Source organism: Dendropsophus ebraccatus, chromosome 10, assembly GCF_027789765.1.
Source record: "Dendropsophus ebraccatus isolate aDenEbr1 chromosome 10, aDenEbr1.pat, whole genome shotgun sequence".
Lineage (NCBI taxonomy): Eukaryota > Metazoa > Chordata > Amphibia > Anura > Hylidae > Dendropsophus > Dendropsophus ebraccatus.
In genome coordinates this window covers 20,698,174-20,711,409 of record NC_091463.1, presented here as the reverse complement: position 1 = coordinate 20,711,409, position 13,236 = coordinate 20,698,174, and the positions used below count along the sequence as shown (strand labels likewise).

Genomic DNA, 13,236 nt, shown 5'->3' with positions numbered 1-13,236 from the left:
TCAGCCGCGATTGGCTGAGCATAACTGTGCTCAGCCAATCGCGGCTGAGCGGCTGATGACGCTGCAGAGGGCGGCCGGCACTCGGGAAGATCCGCTGGCCTCCCGAAGAAGACGTCACTGCTGAGGATCGGAGACCGTGGTCGGCACGTGACAGGTAATGTATAGCGCACCACACTTCCGGGTACACGGGTGGGGGTGGTGGGACACGGGGAAGGGGGCCATTCACAGACATAACATACATTACAAAGTTGTATAACTTTGTAATGTGTGTTATTCTGTGAATAATTTTTTATCGCCGGACAACCCCTTTAATATCAGCCCAGGAGAGGCTGGTGTGAGGATGCTAGAGTAGGACCATGTCTCTGAGGACACCTTAACGTGGTGACATGGTACACTCTGTTTGATCAAATAGTTTGCTAAGATCCTCATTTTTTAATATCTATAGAGCAGGTTATCATTGTGTGTATACTGAGGGGAGTATATATGGTAAGCACTTGCACCTGTAGGTTGCTGTTGCACTGGCCCTTGGCAGAGGATGGGTCTCTTGATACACAACACCTGCACTGTACACTGGACTAGAGATGGTCACTGATCCCCAATACTTCAGCAATCGTTGCAGGGCATAGTGGTAGGATGAGTCGCTCTATAATAATTTGTACAATATGTGTCTGGACTTTCATTCTCGCAGGGATCGGGAGACAGAGAGATTCCGTGTTTCTATGAACGTTGAGGCTGGCGGAGAAATTACCTTCACGTTGACCTATGAAGAACTGCTGAAAAGACAACTGGGGAAATATGAGCACTCTGTTAGTGTGAGGCCAGGTCAGATAGTCCAGAACCTCACTGTGCAGGTGACAGTCTCTGAAAAAACAGGGATAGAGTATGTGCGAGTGCTACCTCTGCGGTCCAATCGGCTGCTTACCAACACTGTGCGGGGTGAGTATCCATAACTGAAAGTATAACACAAGTGACTTCATATACACTGATTATAGTTGCAGAGTTCTATCATTCGTACAGGAGAGGCTGCAAAACCTCCATCAACTGAGATAGAGAAGACTCCACACTGTGCACGAATCACCTACCAGCCAACACCCGAGCAACAGGCCGCCCAGTCCAACTCCGGCATTGCTGCAGATTTTGTCATTCAGTATGATGTGACCCTTAAAGACCTTGCAGGTGATGTTCAGGTAAATAAGGTGATATCATGGCACCTAGACAAGGGCCGACTATTGCTCAACTCCTTCGGCCAATATTCAGCCCATGTTAAAGTGTCAGCAATCAACCATGGAGCAGGAAAATATCTCGGCTGATCGCATCTTTTGAGCTGCGCTAAAATATATCGCCATTGGCCTCACATCTACCTGTGTAAAAAGGGGATGTGTGGCCAATAGCAATACATTTAAATGGCTGCACAAATGATACAGTGATCGTTTGAGCGGCCTGGTAATGTGGTTAGTTCTGGGTTAAAGCCTTCTTAAGGTACTGTAAACGAATACTAATCCTGCTGATTACCACTTTATGGTGGCTGCGGATGGCCGAAGATCAGGTCACGTAAAAGGACCCTTACATTTCATTACATAGCTATACACCATTCACATATCTTCTCTTTGTCATTCAGATCTACAATGGTTATTTTGTTCACTACTTTGCCCCACGTGGACTTCCAACAATCCAGAAGAATGTGATCTTTGTTATAGACGTCAGTGGGTCAATGTTGGGCACCAAAATCAAACAGGTGATTTTTTTAAAAAGATTTTAAAATTACAGCTGTTTTACCTCAATTTTGCACAAATCAGGACATCATGACATTATCTACCCTGTGCTATGAACCCCACGCTAGTGGTGCCAAAGTTACAGTGGGGTGGGGGGCCCAAGCTTAGTCAACAGCCCGGGGCCTATGGTAAAGTTAATCCGTCCCTGGCCGCATCCCCTAGAAACCAAATAAATGTTTGGCTCAAAGCTAGGTTGGCTTTGTAAATCATGAGCTGCTGACTTTTTTGTATACCGCCATGCACACCTCCATACTTATATGTCTTCTTTTACCCACTCAGACAAAAAGTGCAATGCACGTCATCCTAAGCGACCTCCACCGAGATGACTCCTTCAATATTATCACCTTCTCAGATGTGGTAAAAGTTTGGAAACCTGGCACATCCATCCAGGCGACGTATCAGAACATCAAGAGCGCTAAGGAGTATGTGAATAAGATTGAAGCTGACGGATGTAAGTGCGATGACTTCACCAAACTGCTGAGTCTCTAAGGTTAAGACTTAAGAAAATGTCATTAGTAAAGATCTCTGGAAAATGTATAAATATAGCAAAGTGGGATATTTATTCTGGAAGGGACTATAGCAAACTCCATGTATTCCTGGAAATCTTCGCTTTCATGTCTGTAAACAGCCGGCCAAGTAGCTTCTTTGGTAAACTTGCCTTTATGGATTTCAAGGGAATCTTCAATGTTTGTATGACTGAGTAGGTGGAAGAAGCTGTAAAAGTTTACTTACATTTATCTGCTAATCTTTAGCCAGGTGCAGGAAGTTGTCATGCACAAATTTACATAGCAACCAGACACAGGCTTTTGGCCTAGTTCCCAGACAACCAAGCTGGAAATGTGTCTGGGTGCTTTGTCTTTTTAGTTTTAAAGGGGTAGTCCCCCAAAAGTTGTCTGGATTCCCCTAGGAACTTTAAGAGTATGTTCTCACTGAGCAAAAATTTCAGAATTATGAGCGGAACACCCACCGCGGACTTAGCTTGGAATTCCGCCTGCCTCAGTATGTCAATGCCATGCCTCGCGCACCGCTGCTCTCTGCCGTTCTCCGCTCAAATAATTGACATGTCAATTCTTTGAGAGGAGAGCGGCTAAGAGTGGAGGTGCGTGAGGCATCACATTGACACACTGAGGCAGGCGGGATTCCTAGCAGAGCTAGGAATCCTCTTGGGATTCCGCCACTTTTGCTCAGTGTGAACAGGCCCTAATAGAAAACGTTATTAGAGTATTAGAAGATGGAGTTTTTAAATCAGGCAACTGTTTTAAAGTGCCGAATCAGGCAGAGTTGTTTGCCATGTACCACTTCCTCAGGTCTTGCACTAAGTAAATTAAAATGTATCAGATATAACTGGGATGTTTATTTAAAGGGGTTGTCCATTAGGATAAATTTTGCTTAAAACTAGGTACTCTGTAAAATAGAAAAAGACAAAAAAGTTACTTTCCTTAATTACTGTTGCTACCATTTAAATGCCTACTGCTGATCTTTACTCCCTGGTCCGGTATCGGCAGACAGGAAATGGTAAAAGGGTGACTGGCCTCCTCCGGAAATTGGGGATCAGAAGGGACCTGGTCAGAATGGCAGTGGTAGGGCATTGGGAGTGACGCCTAATATTTGTATTTTTAAACCAGCATTACCCCTTTTCAGAATGAATTTTCCCACCAGACTACCCTTTAACGGGGTTTTCCAGGCTTAAAAAAACACGGCTGTTTTTATTCAGAAACAGCACCTATCCTGTGTCCAGTTTGGGTGTGGTATTGCAGCTCAGTTCAATTGTAATGAATAGAGCTGAATTGTAATACCAAACACAAACTGAGGAAAGGGGTGGTGCTGTTTTTACAAGGAAGTAGCTGTATGTTTTATAATCCTGGATAACCCCTTAAATATATGTAATAGGTAGCAATCTTCTGAAATGTCAAATGTTGCCAAAAACTAATATTGTGTGTCTCCTCAGGGACTGATATTAATGCCGCTATCCTGGCTGCTGCTTCTATCTTCGACCAGACATCACCTAAACTGGAGAAGGGCAGGACAAAGCAGAAGATTCCTCTCATCATATTCTTGACAGATGGGGAGGCCACCACTGGCGTCACAGCCTCCACCCGCATACTTCAAAATGCCCAAAAGGCCCTCAAGGGAACCGTCTCACTGTTTTGTCTGGCATTTGGCGAAGACGCTGACTACAACCTCATGCGCCGACTGTCTCTAGAGAACCGTGGTATTGCTCGGCGCATCTATGAGTATTCCGATGCCACGTTGCAGCTCAAAGGTTTTTACGATGAGATTGCCAGTCCTCTCCTCTTTGATATCGAGTTGGCTTACGTTGGAGAAACAGCTCAAAATGTAACACAGACTCTTTTCCCCAATTATTTTGAAGGCTCGGAGTTAATAGTCACCGGGAAACTAAAATCTGGTGCAAATAACCTTCATGTTAGGATGACTGCGCATGACCAGAAAGAGAAAATAAGCTTAGAAAATGACATTACCGTGGAGGACAACACCACCCAATCCAGTTTTGGATGTTCAGAGGATGTGGACCAAATTCAGTGGTTTGTCCAGAGGCTTTGGGCCTATTTCACCATTCAGGACTTACTTCAGGCAAGATTCAAAACCAATGACACTATAGCTCGGAAGATATTCACGGAAAAAGCCACCAACCTGTCCCTGAAGTATAACTTTGTCACACCTGTCACCTCCCTGATAGTAGTAAAGCCCGATGATCCAGATGAACCAAAAACAACTCCGGCAACCACTACTGTTACTACTTCAGTGCCTAGTACTGCAACACAACCTCCCGCAATGACCTCCCACACTACGGTATCTGTCACTACTCCCAGCGTTCCTCTAATAAAAACGAAGACCACTACAGCTGCTAGACTTACAAGGCCAGCCAATAAAACATCCAGAACATCCCCAGCCAAAATAAGCACCACAAAGCCAATCACTTTAAGACCATCAACAATTTCTCAAGTTACAGGAACAAGAGGTCAATCTACTGTGACTCCTGGAATTACTACGGCTGGTATTTTAGGAAAGATAATAACTATGACCTCGGCTACTGGATCCATTCCAACTAGACACCACAATACCCCTCTGTCCTTTACTAGCACTCTACATCCCAGCAGTTCTATACCAATGGTGACTGCGATACCCAAGACGGAAAAACCATCCACCACTTTCCTGACTTCTGAAATTCCAAACATCTCAATAGTTCCAAGCAAAGGGCCCATCATCCCGACGGCAGAACCTGCAGCAGACACAGTGACGGGTGCCCCTTCCACCCCTTCTGTCAGTACAAATATACTGGAGGGACAGGATGGGGACGGAGTACAAACCTCTCCCAGCACAGTAATTCCGACTTTTGTTCCAGTAAATCCCACATCATTGAGGCTCCTTATTCTTCCTGATGATACCGAACTTCTAGCTGGGACCTTCTCATATCCATCATTTGTGGAATCCCTAAACCCTCCCCCCGTTTTCACCTATTTTGGGGAGACTTCAGGTATTTCAGGCAATTTATACAATTGCATTTACAATATAAAATATGGGTTCCCTACTAAACGCTATAAGGTGGACTGGAACGATCACCAGAGAACCAAAGGCCTAGTAGAATACAACCCTATTAAGAAGCCTGGGGGTCATTTGACAAGAATCCCTTTAGATCTTATTAATGTTATTTCCTGTGTATGTAATAGCAACATCGACTACAATGCAGATAACCCCTTAGGCTAGGTTCACACTGCGTCTTTGCAATCTGTTTTTTTTTCATCCGATTTTTGCAAAAAACTGATGAAAAAAACAGATGCCTTTTGTGTGCATCCTTTCTGATCCGTTTTTTTTTTACGGACACAAAAAAGAGGTCGACCACGCTTTTGTGTCCGTAAAAAAAGGGTTCGTTTTTTTTTTATAATGGAAGTCAATGAAAAACAGATCAAAACGGATGCACACAAATGCATCCGTTTTTTTTTATGTTTTTTTCAAAAAACAGATTGCAAAAATGCAGTGTGAATCTAGCCTCACTGTATATTTGTAACCAATGTAGGTGGGGGGCATAGTAGCGCCATAATTGGGGAAAATATATCAAGAATGGCGTAATTTTATACGCAGTCGCTCTCTAGGGGTTTACTCTGTGATTGTCATTTTCCAAAAAGTGGGTGAAGCACAATGTGACAGGGGCTTGGCAATGGTGGCCTGTAAAATTTTCCATGATGTATGCCAGTGCACTGGAGTCCACATTTCATCGTGAGCGTTTCATTGTCTGATTGTTTTTTTTTTAGGTCCAGACCTAAAATCATCAGGCGTCGGGCACGCATTGCTACGTATAATAGTGATGCGTGGCCAACGTCTGGTGATTATGTAAAAGAGATAATAAACTACATAAATAATAATAATTTTTAAAAAAGCTAAAGCATAGCTCGCCATGGTCTGGACGTTCGGCTAGCTTTAGCCCGCTCCTGGCACTGTCTGAAGTGAAAGACTGTTCAGCCAAAAACCAGGACCGTGTGTCTGAGGGTGTGGCTTTTTTTTTTTCTCCCATAGACTTCAATAGGAATGTACTGGTTGTCTCAAAAACGCCATTGATGTGTGTATGGCATTTTTTTCCTGGTGCTTTTGTTGCCAGAAACAAAGCCAGAACATATGCAAACACATGAAAATTAAATAAATAACGCCATGCATTGGTGTTTTTTTGGAGGCCAGAAAATAGGGTGTGAGAGCACCATAAACATTAGTGCCCACAGGAGGATTCTTCTCCGCCTTGCCAAACTGGGCACATTATCGGCAGATTATTGGCATGAACTACGCAAATTTACAAAAATAAACAACTGGGGAATATGGGGAATATTAAATGGCCATAATAAATGCTGACTTTTCTGCCACAAAATGGTTGAATGTGTTTGCAATTCGCACCTATTGCCAACTGAGCAAATTATACAGTGCAAATCCTTCTCACCGCCAATGGCTTCTTCTGCAATTCAGCAGATACCTGGTGCAGTAAACAGGCGGCTTCTCAGCAATATGACACTAGAATAAGGTGTTTGTGTCTGAAATTGAAGCCTAGTTTTTTGTTACGCTGTATACTGTCATAGATTATGGGACGGTTAAATATCTACATCTTTCACCTACCATCTAAACAGAGAAACAGATTGCTGATCTCAGAGAGACCAGTCAAACGATAATAGTGGCGGCTGCCGGTCAAAGCGCTCAATACAGTGAAATCCTAGGTGCATTGCCCCCTGGGAAACATGAATATGCAAATGAAGAGCCTGTGGAGCCTCATTTAAGAGTCTCAAAACACTGGACTAGCCATCTAATGAATATCAGATAGAACCCGGGGCATCATCATTGTCTTGTAACTTCACAATGAACCTTCTGCAGCGTAGCTTGTGAACCTGCTGTATATACCCATAGGGAATGATAGGCGTGCAATAAATATGGTGGCTTCATTTTGCAGGTCTCACAGACTATGAGATAATGGGAGCGATAGGAGCATCAGATACGGACTTTGAGATGAATGGACTGGTGCTAGAGCCAGATGCGGACTATGACGGTGAGTACTATAAAAATCTGGAAGTTTCAGTATAGGGAAATGCTATTTCAGCAGTTGGGTAGGGAGGTATAAAAAACAGGGACAAAATAGCAAAGTTGAATTGGAATTAAGACCACCGTGAGGCCCTATAGAAGCTTAAATGGGTTATTCAGTGTTAGAAAAACATGGCCACTTTCTTCCAGAGAAAACACCACTCTTGTCTCCAGCGGTTTGCATTTTAGATCCATTTACGTCAATGGAACTGAGTTGCAAAACCTACACCCAAACTGGAGACAAGGGTGGTGCTGTCTCTGGCCCTACCAAACAACTATCCATACTGTGTAGGGATCAGACAAGCAGCAAATGTTAGGGAAAACAAGAGTCAGACATGTTGGATGTCAACTACCTGCTTCTTTTGTTCTCTGAAAGATAAACTGCCACCAAAGGAATCGAGCAGCCCCTCTCTCCATTGAAAGCTCATCCACATTCAGTCAAGCAGAGCGTACATATGTATGGGGCAATGAGATGAGAAAGCTCACAACCAAACAAGTGTTTGACCAACAGATGTATGACCTGGTATTATAAAGCCATTACACAGGCTAGAGTTATACTGCCATATAGTGCCTACAATAACCCATGTAGTACCAATATAAACAGATTTAGTCTAGAGCTTATATAATAATGCCAGGCAGTCTGAGCAAGGTAAGAAGCATGGTGCAATCAAGGAAGATTCAAACAGCGCCACTTATGTGCATGGGCCATGTCTGGTATTGCAGCTCTGTTTCACTCAGCTGAGATGTGGTATACGCTTTGGTTTTCATTGCTCTTTATTGTACGTTTTCCTTCTGTAATACAGGTGCTTCTCTCGGTGCTCCTGGACTTCAGACCTTCATGTCTTCTGGTGAGAACCTCCGCATACTTATTTCAGCTGAGAATTTATCATCTTACACAGGGATTTGGGATGATTCACATGAGATTTTTACTTATAAGCATATACAGAGTCATCATGTCCATAGGGAGGGTTTTTTTTTTATGTTTGCCCTAAAGCCTATCATATATCTTGTAGATCTTGCTGACTTTACTATCACATTCTGCCACAGTTGATGGTGATCCTCACTTTGTGGTCAACTTGCCTCAAATCCGGGAGAAGCTGTGCTTTACTCTAGATGGACGACCAGGGGACATTCTGAAGCTCCTCTCTGATCCGGGTTCAGGTATAGTTCATGCTCTTCTCTATGGGACTGTGTCCAGATCCATTGCTTCTTCTGTGTTTGGATCAAGTACCTATAACCCCCATAGTCTAATGCAGTGCTTCTCAATTCCAGTCCGCAGGCCTCACCAACAGGTCATGTTTTGAGGATTTCCTTAGTATTTGCCAGGTGATATAATTATATGCAACAGGTAGTATCACAGGTGTCCTTTGTATGGGAAATCCTCAAAACCTGTTGCTGGGGCCTGAGGACAGGAATTTAGAAACACTGGTCTAATGCAGAGATGGGGAACCTTTGGCCCTCCAGCTGTTGCAAAACTACAATTCCCATCGCTTTGGCTGTCCAGGCATGATGGAAATTGTAGTTTTGCAACAGCTGGAGGGTCAAAGGTTCCCCATCCCTGGTCTAATGTATGAAGTCTTCACCAGGAACCTCCAACAAGGTAAAGAAGTAAGGGTCCTATTACACGGGCCGATGGGGGCCCGCTAATAACTGTAAATGAGCGCCGATCTTCTAGATTGGTGCTCGTTTACTGGGCCTATTACATGACCCGATAATCATTTAACAAGGGCTGCATGGACATCGTTACCGATGTCCTTGCAGCCCTTGCTTAAACTGTATACATTACCTATCCATGCTGCAGGGCTCCTCTTGCGCTCTGCTTATCACCAGGTCCCGTGCAGCAGCTTCAAAGCGCCCTGTCTCAGCTGACAGCCCGCTCAGTTAATCACTGGCCGTGGCGGTCCCGGCCTGTGATTGGCTGAACGGCCTGTGAGCTGATACAGGCCGCTCTGAAGCTGGAGCACGCGGGATCCGTGGAGAAGCAGAGCGCAAGAGGAGGCCTGGACCATGGATAGGTAATGTATGCACATTGCATATCGTCAGCCGCCAGCCACGCACCGTTATTACACGTAGGGATGCGCGGTCGGCGCCCAACAATTATAGGTCCAAACCTATATCAACGATCAGCCGATGATAGTTGTCATCGGCTGATCATTGTGTTTATTACACGGAGCGATAATCGACTAGATAGGGCCGATTCAGCAGATTATCGTTCCGTGTAATAGTACCCTTAGCTTTCTCCACATCCCATTATCTTACTGTGTCTTTCTGTCATACATATCACCAGACAAGCTCCGTGCAGACACTTAAGGCGCTATTACATGAAGCGATTATCGGACGATAATCGTCTTGTGTAATAGAAGACAACGATCAGCTGACATGTGCGATGTCGGCTGATCATCGTCTTTCAACATGTTGAAAACACAACGATCAGGATAGCAGTGATATGCTGCTGTCGCTCCTTGTAATATGGGCTTTAGCCAACAAGAAATACTGTCCAATTTCAGCTTTGAAGCCTGCAGAATTTTAATTGCAGCTCTGGAGTGTAACCTTTGCATCTATATCCTGTAGGTATCACTGTAAATGGACATTTAATGAAGGCTCCTCTGAGGATTGGCCACGAAAACCGCCTTAGGACTTACCTTGACATCATAACCATCAGCATTAACCAGATGCGCTTCAACTATGTAGTCAATATCTCCCTGGACAGTTTAATGCTGAAGGGAGAAAAGGTGATGGTGCTCCCTGTAAACCGCCCCGCTCTGGTGAGGAAGCCCAGACTGACCATCAAGATCTCACCGTCCTCCAACATCACTATATGGATTGGTCGTAATGTGGAGCTGCTCATCCTGTTTCATCGCTACCAACATCCAACCTACCTACAGATGAACCACCTGGGTTTTTACATAGTGAGAGGTGATGGGTTGTCGTCCAGCTCTGGAGGTCTGCTAGGTAGGAGTCTACAAGATAACATATATAGTGGGGAATCACACATGAATAGTGTTGTTTACTTGCAGTAGGGCCAATATATACGAAATGAGCTGCACCTGAGTCTCTCACACAAGTGTGTATAGCAGAGGGCCTGTCTACCTCTGAAAATAGTCCAATGAACAGGAAATCCACACACGAAATGTAATGCTTCAATATTCTTTATCCAACCATATATATGAGGATACAATGCACAAAGGTATATTCACCCCACTCAAGTGCGACGTTTCGTGGAAGTGTTCCACTCTGTCAAGCTTGACAAAGTGGAACACTTCCACGAAACGTCGCAGAATCCGGCGTCTGCCTCCGCAACGCCGATCACCTTCATGAGGATGACAGCGCTCTAACTGAGCTTTTGAAAAAGACTTTGTCTCTCACACAGCATCTGGACTCTGGTGAATATACCTTTGTGCATTGTATCCTCATATATATGGTTGGATAAAGAATATTGAAGCATTACATTTCGTGTGTGTATTTTCCTGTTCATTGTACTTGCAATAGGGCATCAGTAGCAGAGTTAAAGGGGCTATCCAGGCGATTGCCCAAACAGTTAAGGGGGTTATCCAGCACTACAAAAACATGTCCACTTTCCCCCCTCTCGTCTCCAGATAGGGTGGGGTTTCAAACTCAGTTTCATTGAAGTAAATGGAGCTTATGGTGCGTTTACACAGGCAGATTTATCTGACAGATTTTGGAAGCCAAAGCCAGGAATGGATTTGAAAAGAGGAGAAATCTCAGTCTTTCCTTTATGACCCGTTTCCTGTTTATGGTCTGTTCCTGGCTTTGGCTTCAAAAACCTGTCAGATAAATCTGCCTGTGTAAACGCACCATTAGTTGCACACCACACCTGAACTGGATACAAGAGAGGGGAAAAAGAGGCATTGTTTTTGTAGCGCTGGATAACCTTTTTAATATATTACCTCTCCATGTTCCCGGTGTTCTCCTACACTCTGTATACTGCAGCTTCAGAGCGACCTATCTGAGCTGACCTTGGTGAAGCGGGAAGCTAGCAGAGCACAGGAGAAGACCAGGAGCATGGAGAGGTAATGTATGAACTGTTTGGGCAAGGGCTGCACGGACATCACTAACGATGTCCATGCAGCCCTTGCTAAATGATTTTTGGGGCGTGTAATAGGCTCGTTAACAATATTGATTGGGACGCCATTGGCCTGTGTAATAGGACCCTTAGAAAAACATAGCCTGGATAAAGACAGTGCCACTCTTGTCCTCAGTTTGCTGCAGATCTGCTGCGTATACGGTGTGTGTGTTTGTAACCTAAAGGTTTCTTTATCATTTAGGCTACTCTGCGACTTTTTGTAGCTCTGCTACTTGATTGATTTTAACTATTGAGTGACAGCTTCAGTCCACAAGATACAACTACGGTATGTACCACTCAGTATACGGCTTTGCTCTCCTGCTGTAGCTCAATAGCAGTGATGAGCAGACTTGCCAAACCTTCAGGTTCGTCCGAACTCACACTGTTAGCATTTGACTCCCGTTGGCTGATGAAGTTGGAAAACATGAATACAGCTATAGGGAAGTTGGCTCATCACTACTCAATAGTTCAAAATCAATCAAGTAGTATTGCAAAAAGTCAGAATGTATCCCTCTCCTGATTCAGGAGACAGTCAGTAGGCAGGTAGGATTTATCTACAAACTGGTGAACCTAGATCCATGCATCGTGTCGGACATGACAATTATATTGTTGGTTTTTTGCAGGACAATTCCAAAATGCCTACATAGAAGTGACTGAGCGAAAACAGGACAATGACGTGACCTTCTCTGGAACACTCAGGAGAGGCAATCACACAGCGCCAGCTACTCTTGTGGTAAAGTCCTTGAAGGACTCGACGGCACAGACACACATGTCCAAGTGTTGGCTGGTGAAACACACAGACATCGAGGGAATTCTAGACGGCAACTACCTCTCCTATGTGGCATCAGACCTTCAAGAGATGTAAAGCCTCCAGCTGGACATGTGTAGATGTAGCAGAGCTGAATCTGTTACTGAGGGGTTTTGTTGGTGCACTGTGACCCTCATTTGGCTGTGGGTTAGTCTGTAGGATTGGCTTCTATATAAAACCGTAGAATAAAAACAACTCAGCTCTGCTACATCCGTACATCCCGTACAGTGTAATAGTTTTAACCTGGCCACCAATAGTCCGGAAAGTCTGATAATCTGGCATTTGTTTCAAGCACAGAACTGCAATAGGATATTCATGCAAGGACTGGTGTCTGACAACTGGATTATTAACGTTGCAGGATTTAGATTACTGTATAATAACAAGTATATGTCTATGTATATTTATATGAGAAATGATGATTTGTATAAAATGTAAAGAAGAAATGTATAATGAGAATGAAGCAGGTTCGATATAACACAGCAATGGCCTCCAGTCTGTCGCCCCCTAGTGGTTGGAAAACTACAACATTGCTGGAGAGCTGCAGGACTCTGGAGAGCAATGTTCTTAAACCTGTCGCCCCCTAGTGGGAGCAAAACTACAACATTGCTGGAGAGCCACAGGATTCTGGAGAGCAAAGTTCTCCAACCTGTCGCCCCCTAGTGGGAGCAAAACTACAACATTGCTGGAGAGCTGCAGGATTCTGGAGAGCAAAGTTCTCCAACCTGTCGCCCCCTAGTGGTTGGAAAACTACAACACTGCTGGAGAGCCACAGGATTCTAGAGAGCAATAGCCTCCAACCTGCCGCCCCCTAGTGGTTTCAAAACTACAGCATTGCTGGGGAGCCACAGGATTCTGGAGAGCAATGTTCACCAACCTGTCGCCCCCTAGTGGGAGCAAAACTACAGCATTGCTGGGGAGCCACAGGTTGGAGGTCACTGACTCACCGTCATACACAAATTGGGGCCTGTGTTCATGCAAAAATCATGATTTGTAGGGGG

General features: G+C 44.4%; 1 protein-coding gene across 1 annotated transcript in view; it reads left to right on the top strand.

Moving 5' to 3' along the window:
• ITIH6 (inter-alpha-trypsin inhibitor heavy chain family member 6) overlaps positions 1 to 13,015 on the top strand; it is a 39,472-nt gene extending 26,457 nt beyond the window's left edge. Inside the window, exons 5-14 of the mRNA XM_069985938.1 lie at positions 689 to 936; positions 1,018 to 1,187; positions 1,619 to 1,735; positions 2,052 to 2,223; positions 3,721 to 5,268; positions 7,219 to 7,314; positions 8,150 to 8,194; positions 8,394 to 8,507; positions 9,918 to 10,298; positions 12,054 to 13,015. Of these exons, the coding sequence (XP_069842039.1) occupies positions 689 to 936; positions 1,018 to 1,187; positions 1,619 to 1,735; positions 2,052 to 2,223; positions 3,721 to 5,268; positions 7,219 to 7,314; positions 8,150 to 8,194; positions 8,394 to 8,507; positions 9,918 to 10,298; positions 12,054 to 12,295 (3,133 nt within the window). The 3' untranslated portion in view covers positions 12,296 to 13,015. The remainder of the gene's footprint in view (positions 1 to 688; positions 937 to 1,017; positions 1,188 to 1,618; positions 1,736 to 2,051; positions 2,224 to 3,720; positions 5,269 to 7,218; positions 7,315 to 8,149; positions 8,195 to 8,393; positions 8,508 to 9,917; positions 10,299 to 12,053) is intronic.
• Positions 13,016 to 13,236: the final 221 nt, after the last annotated feature.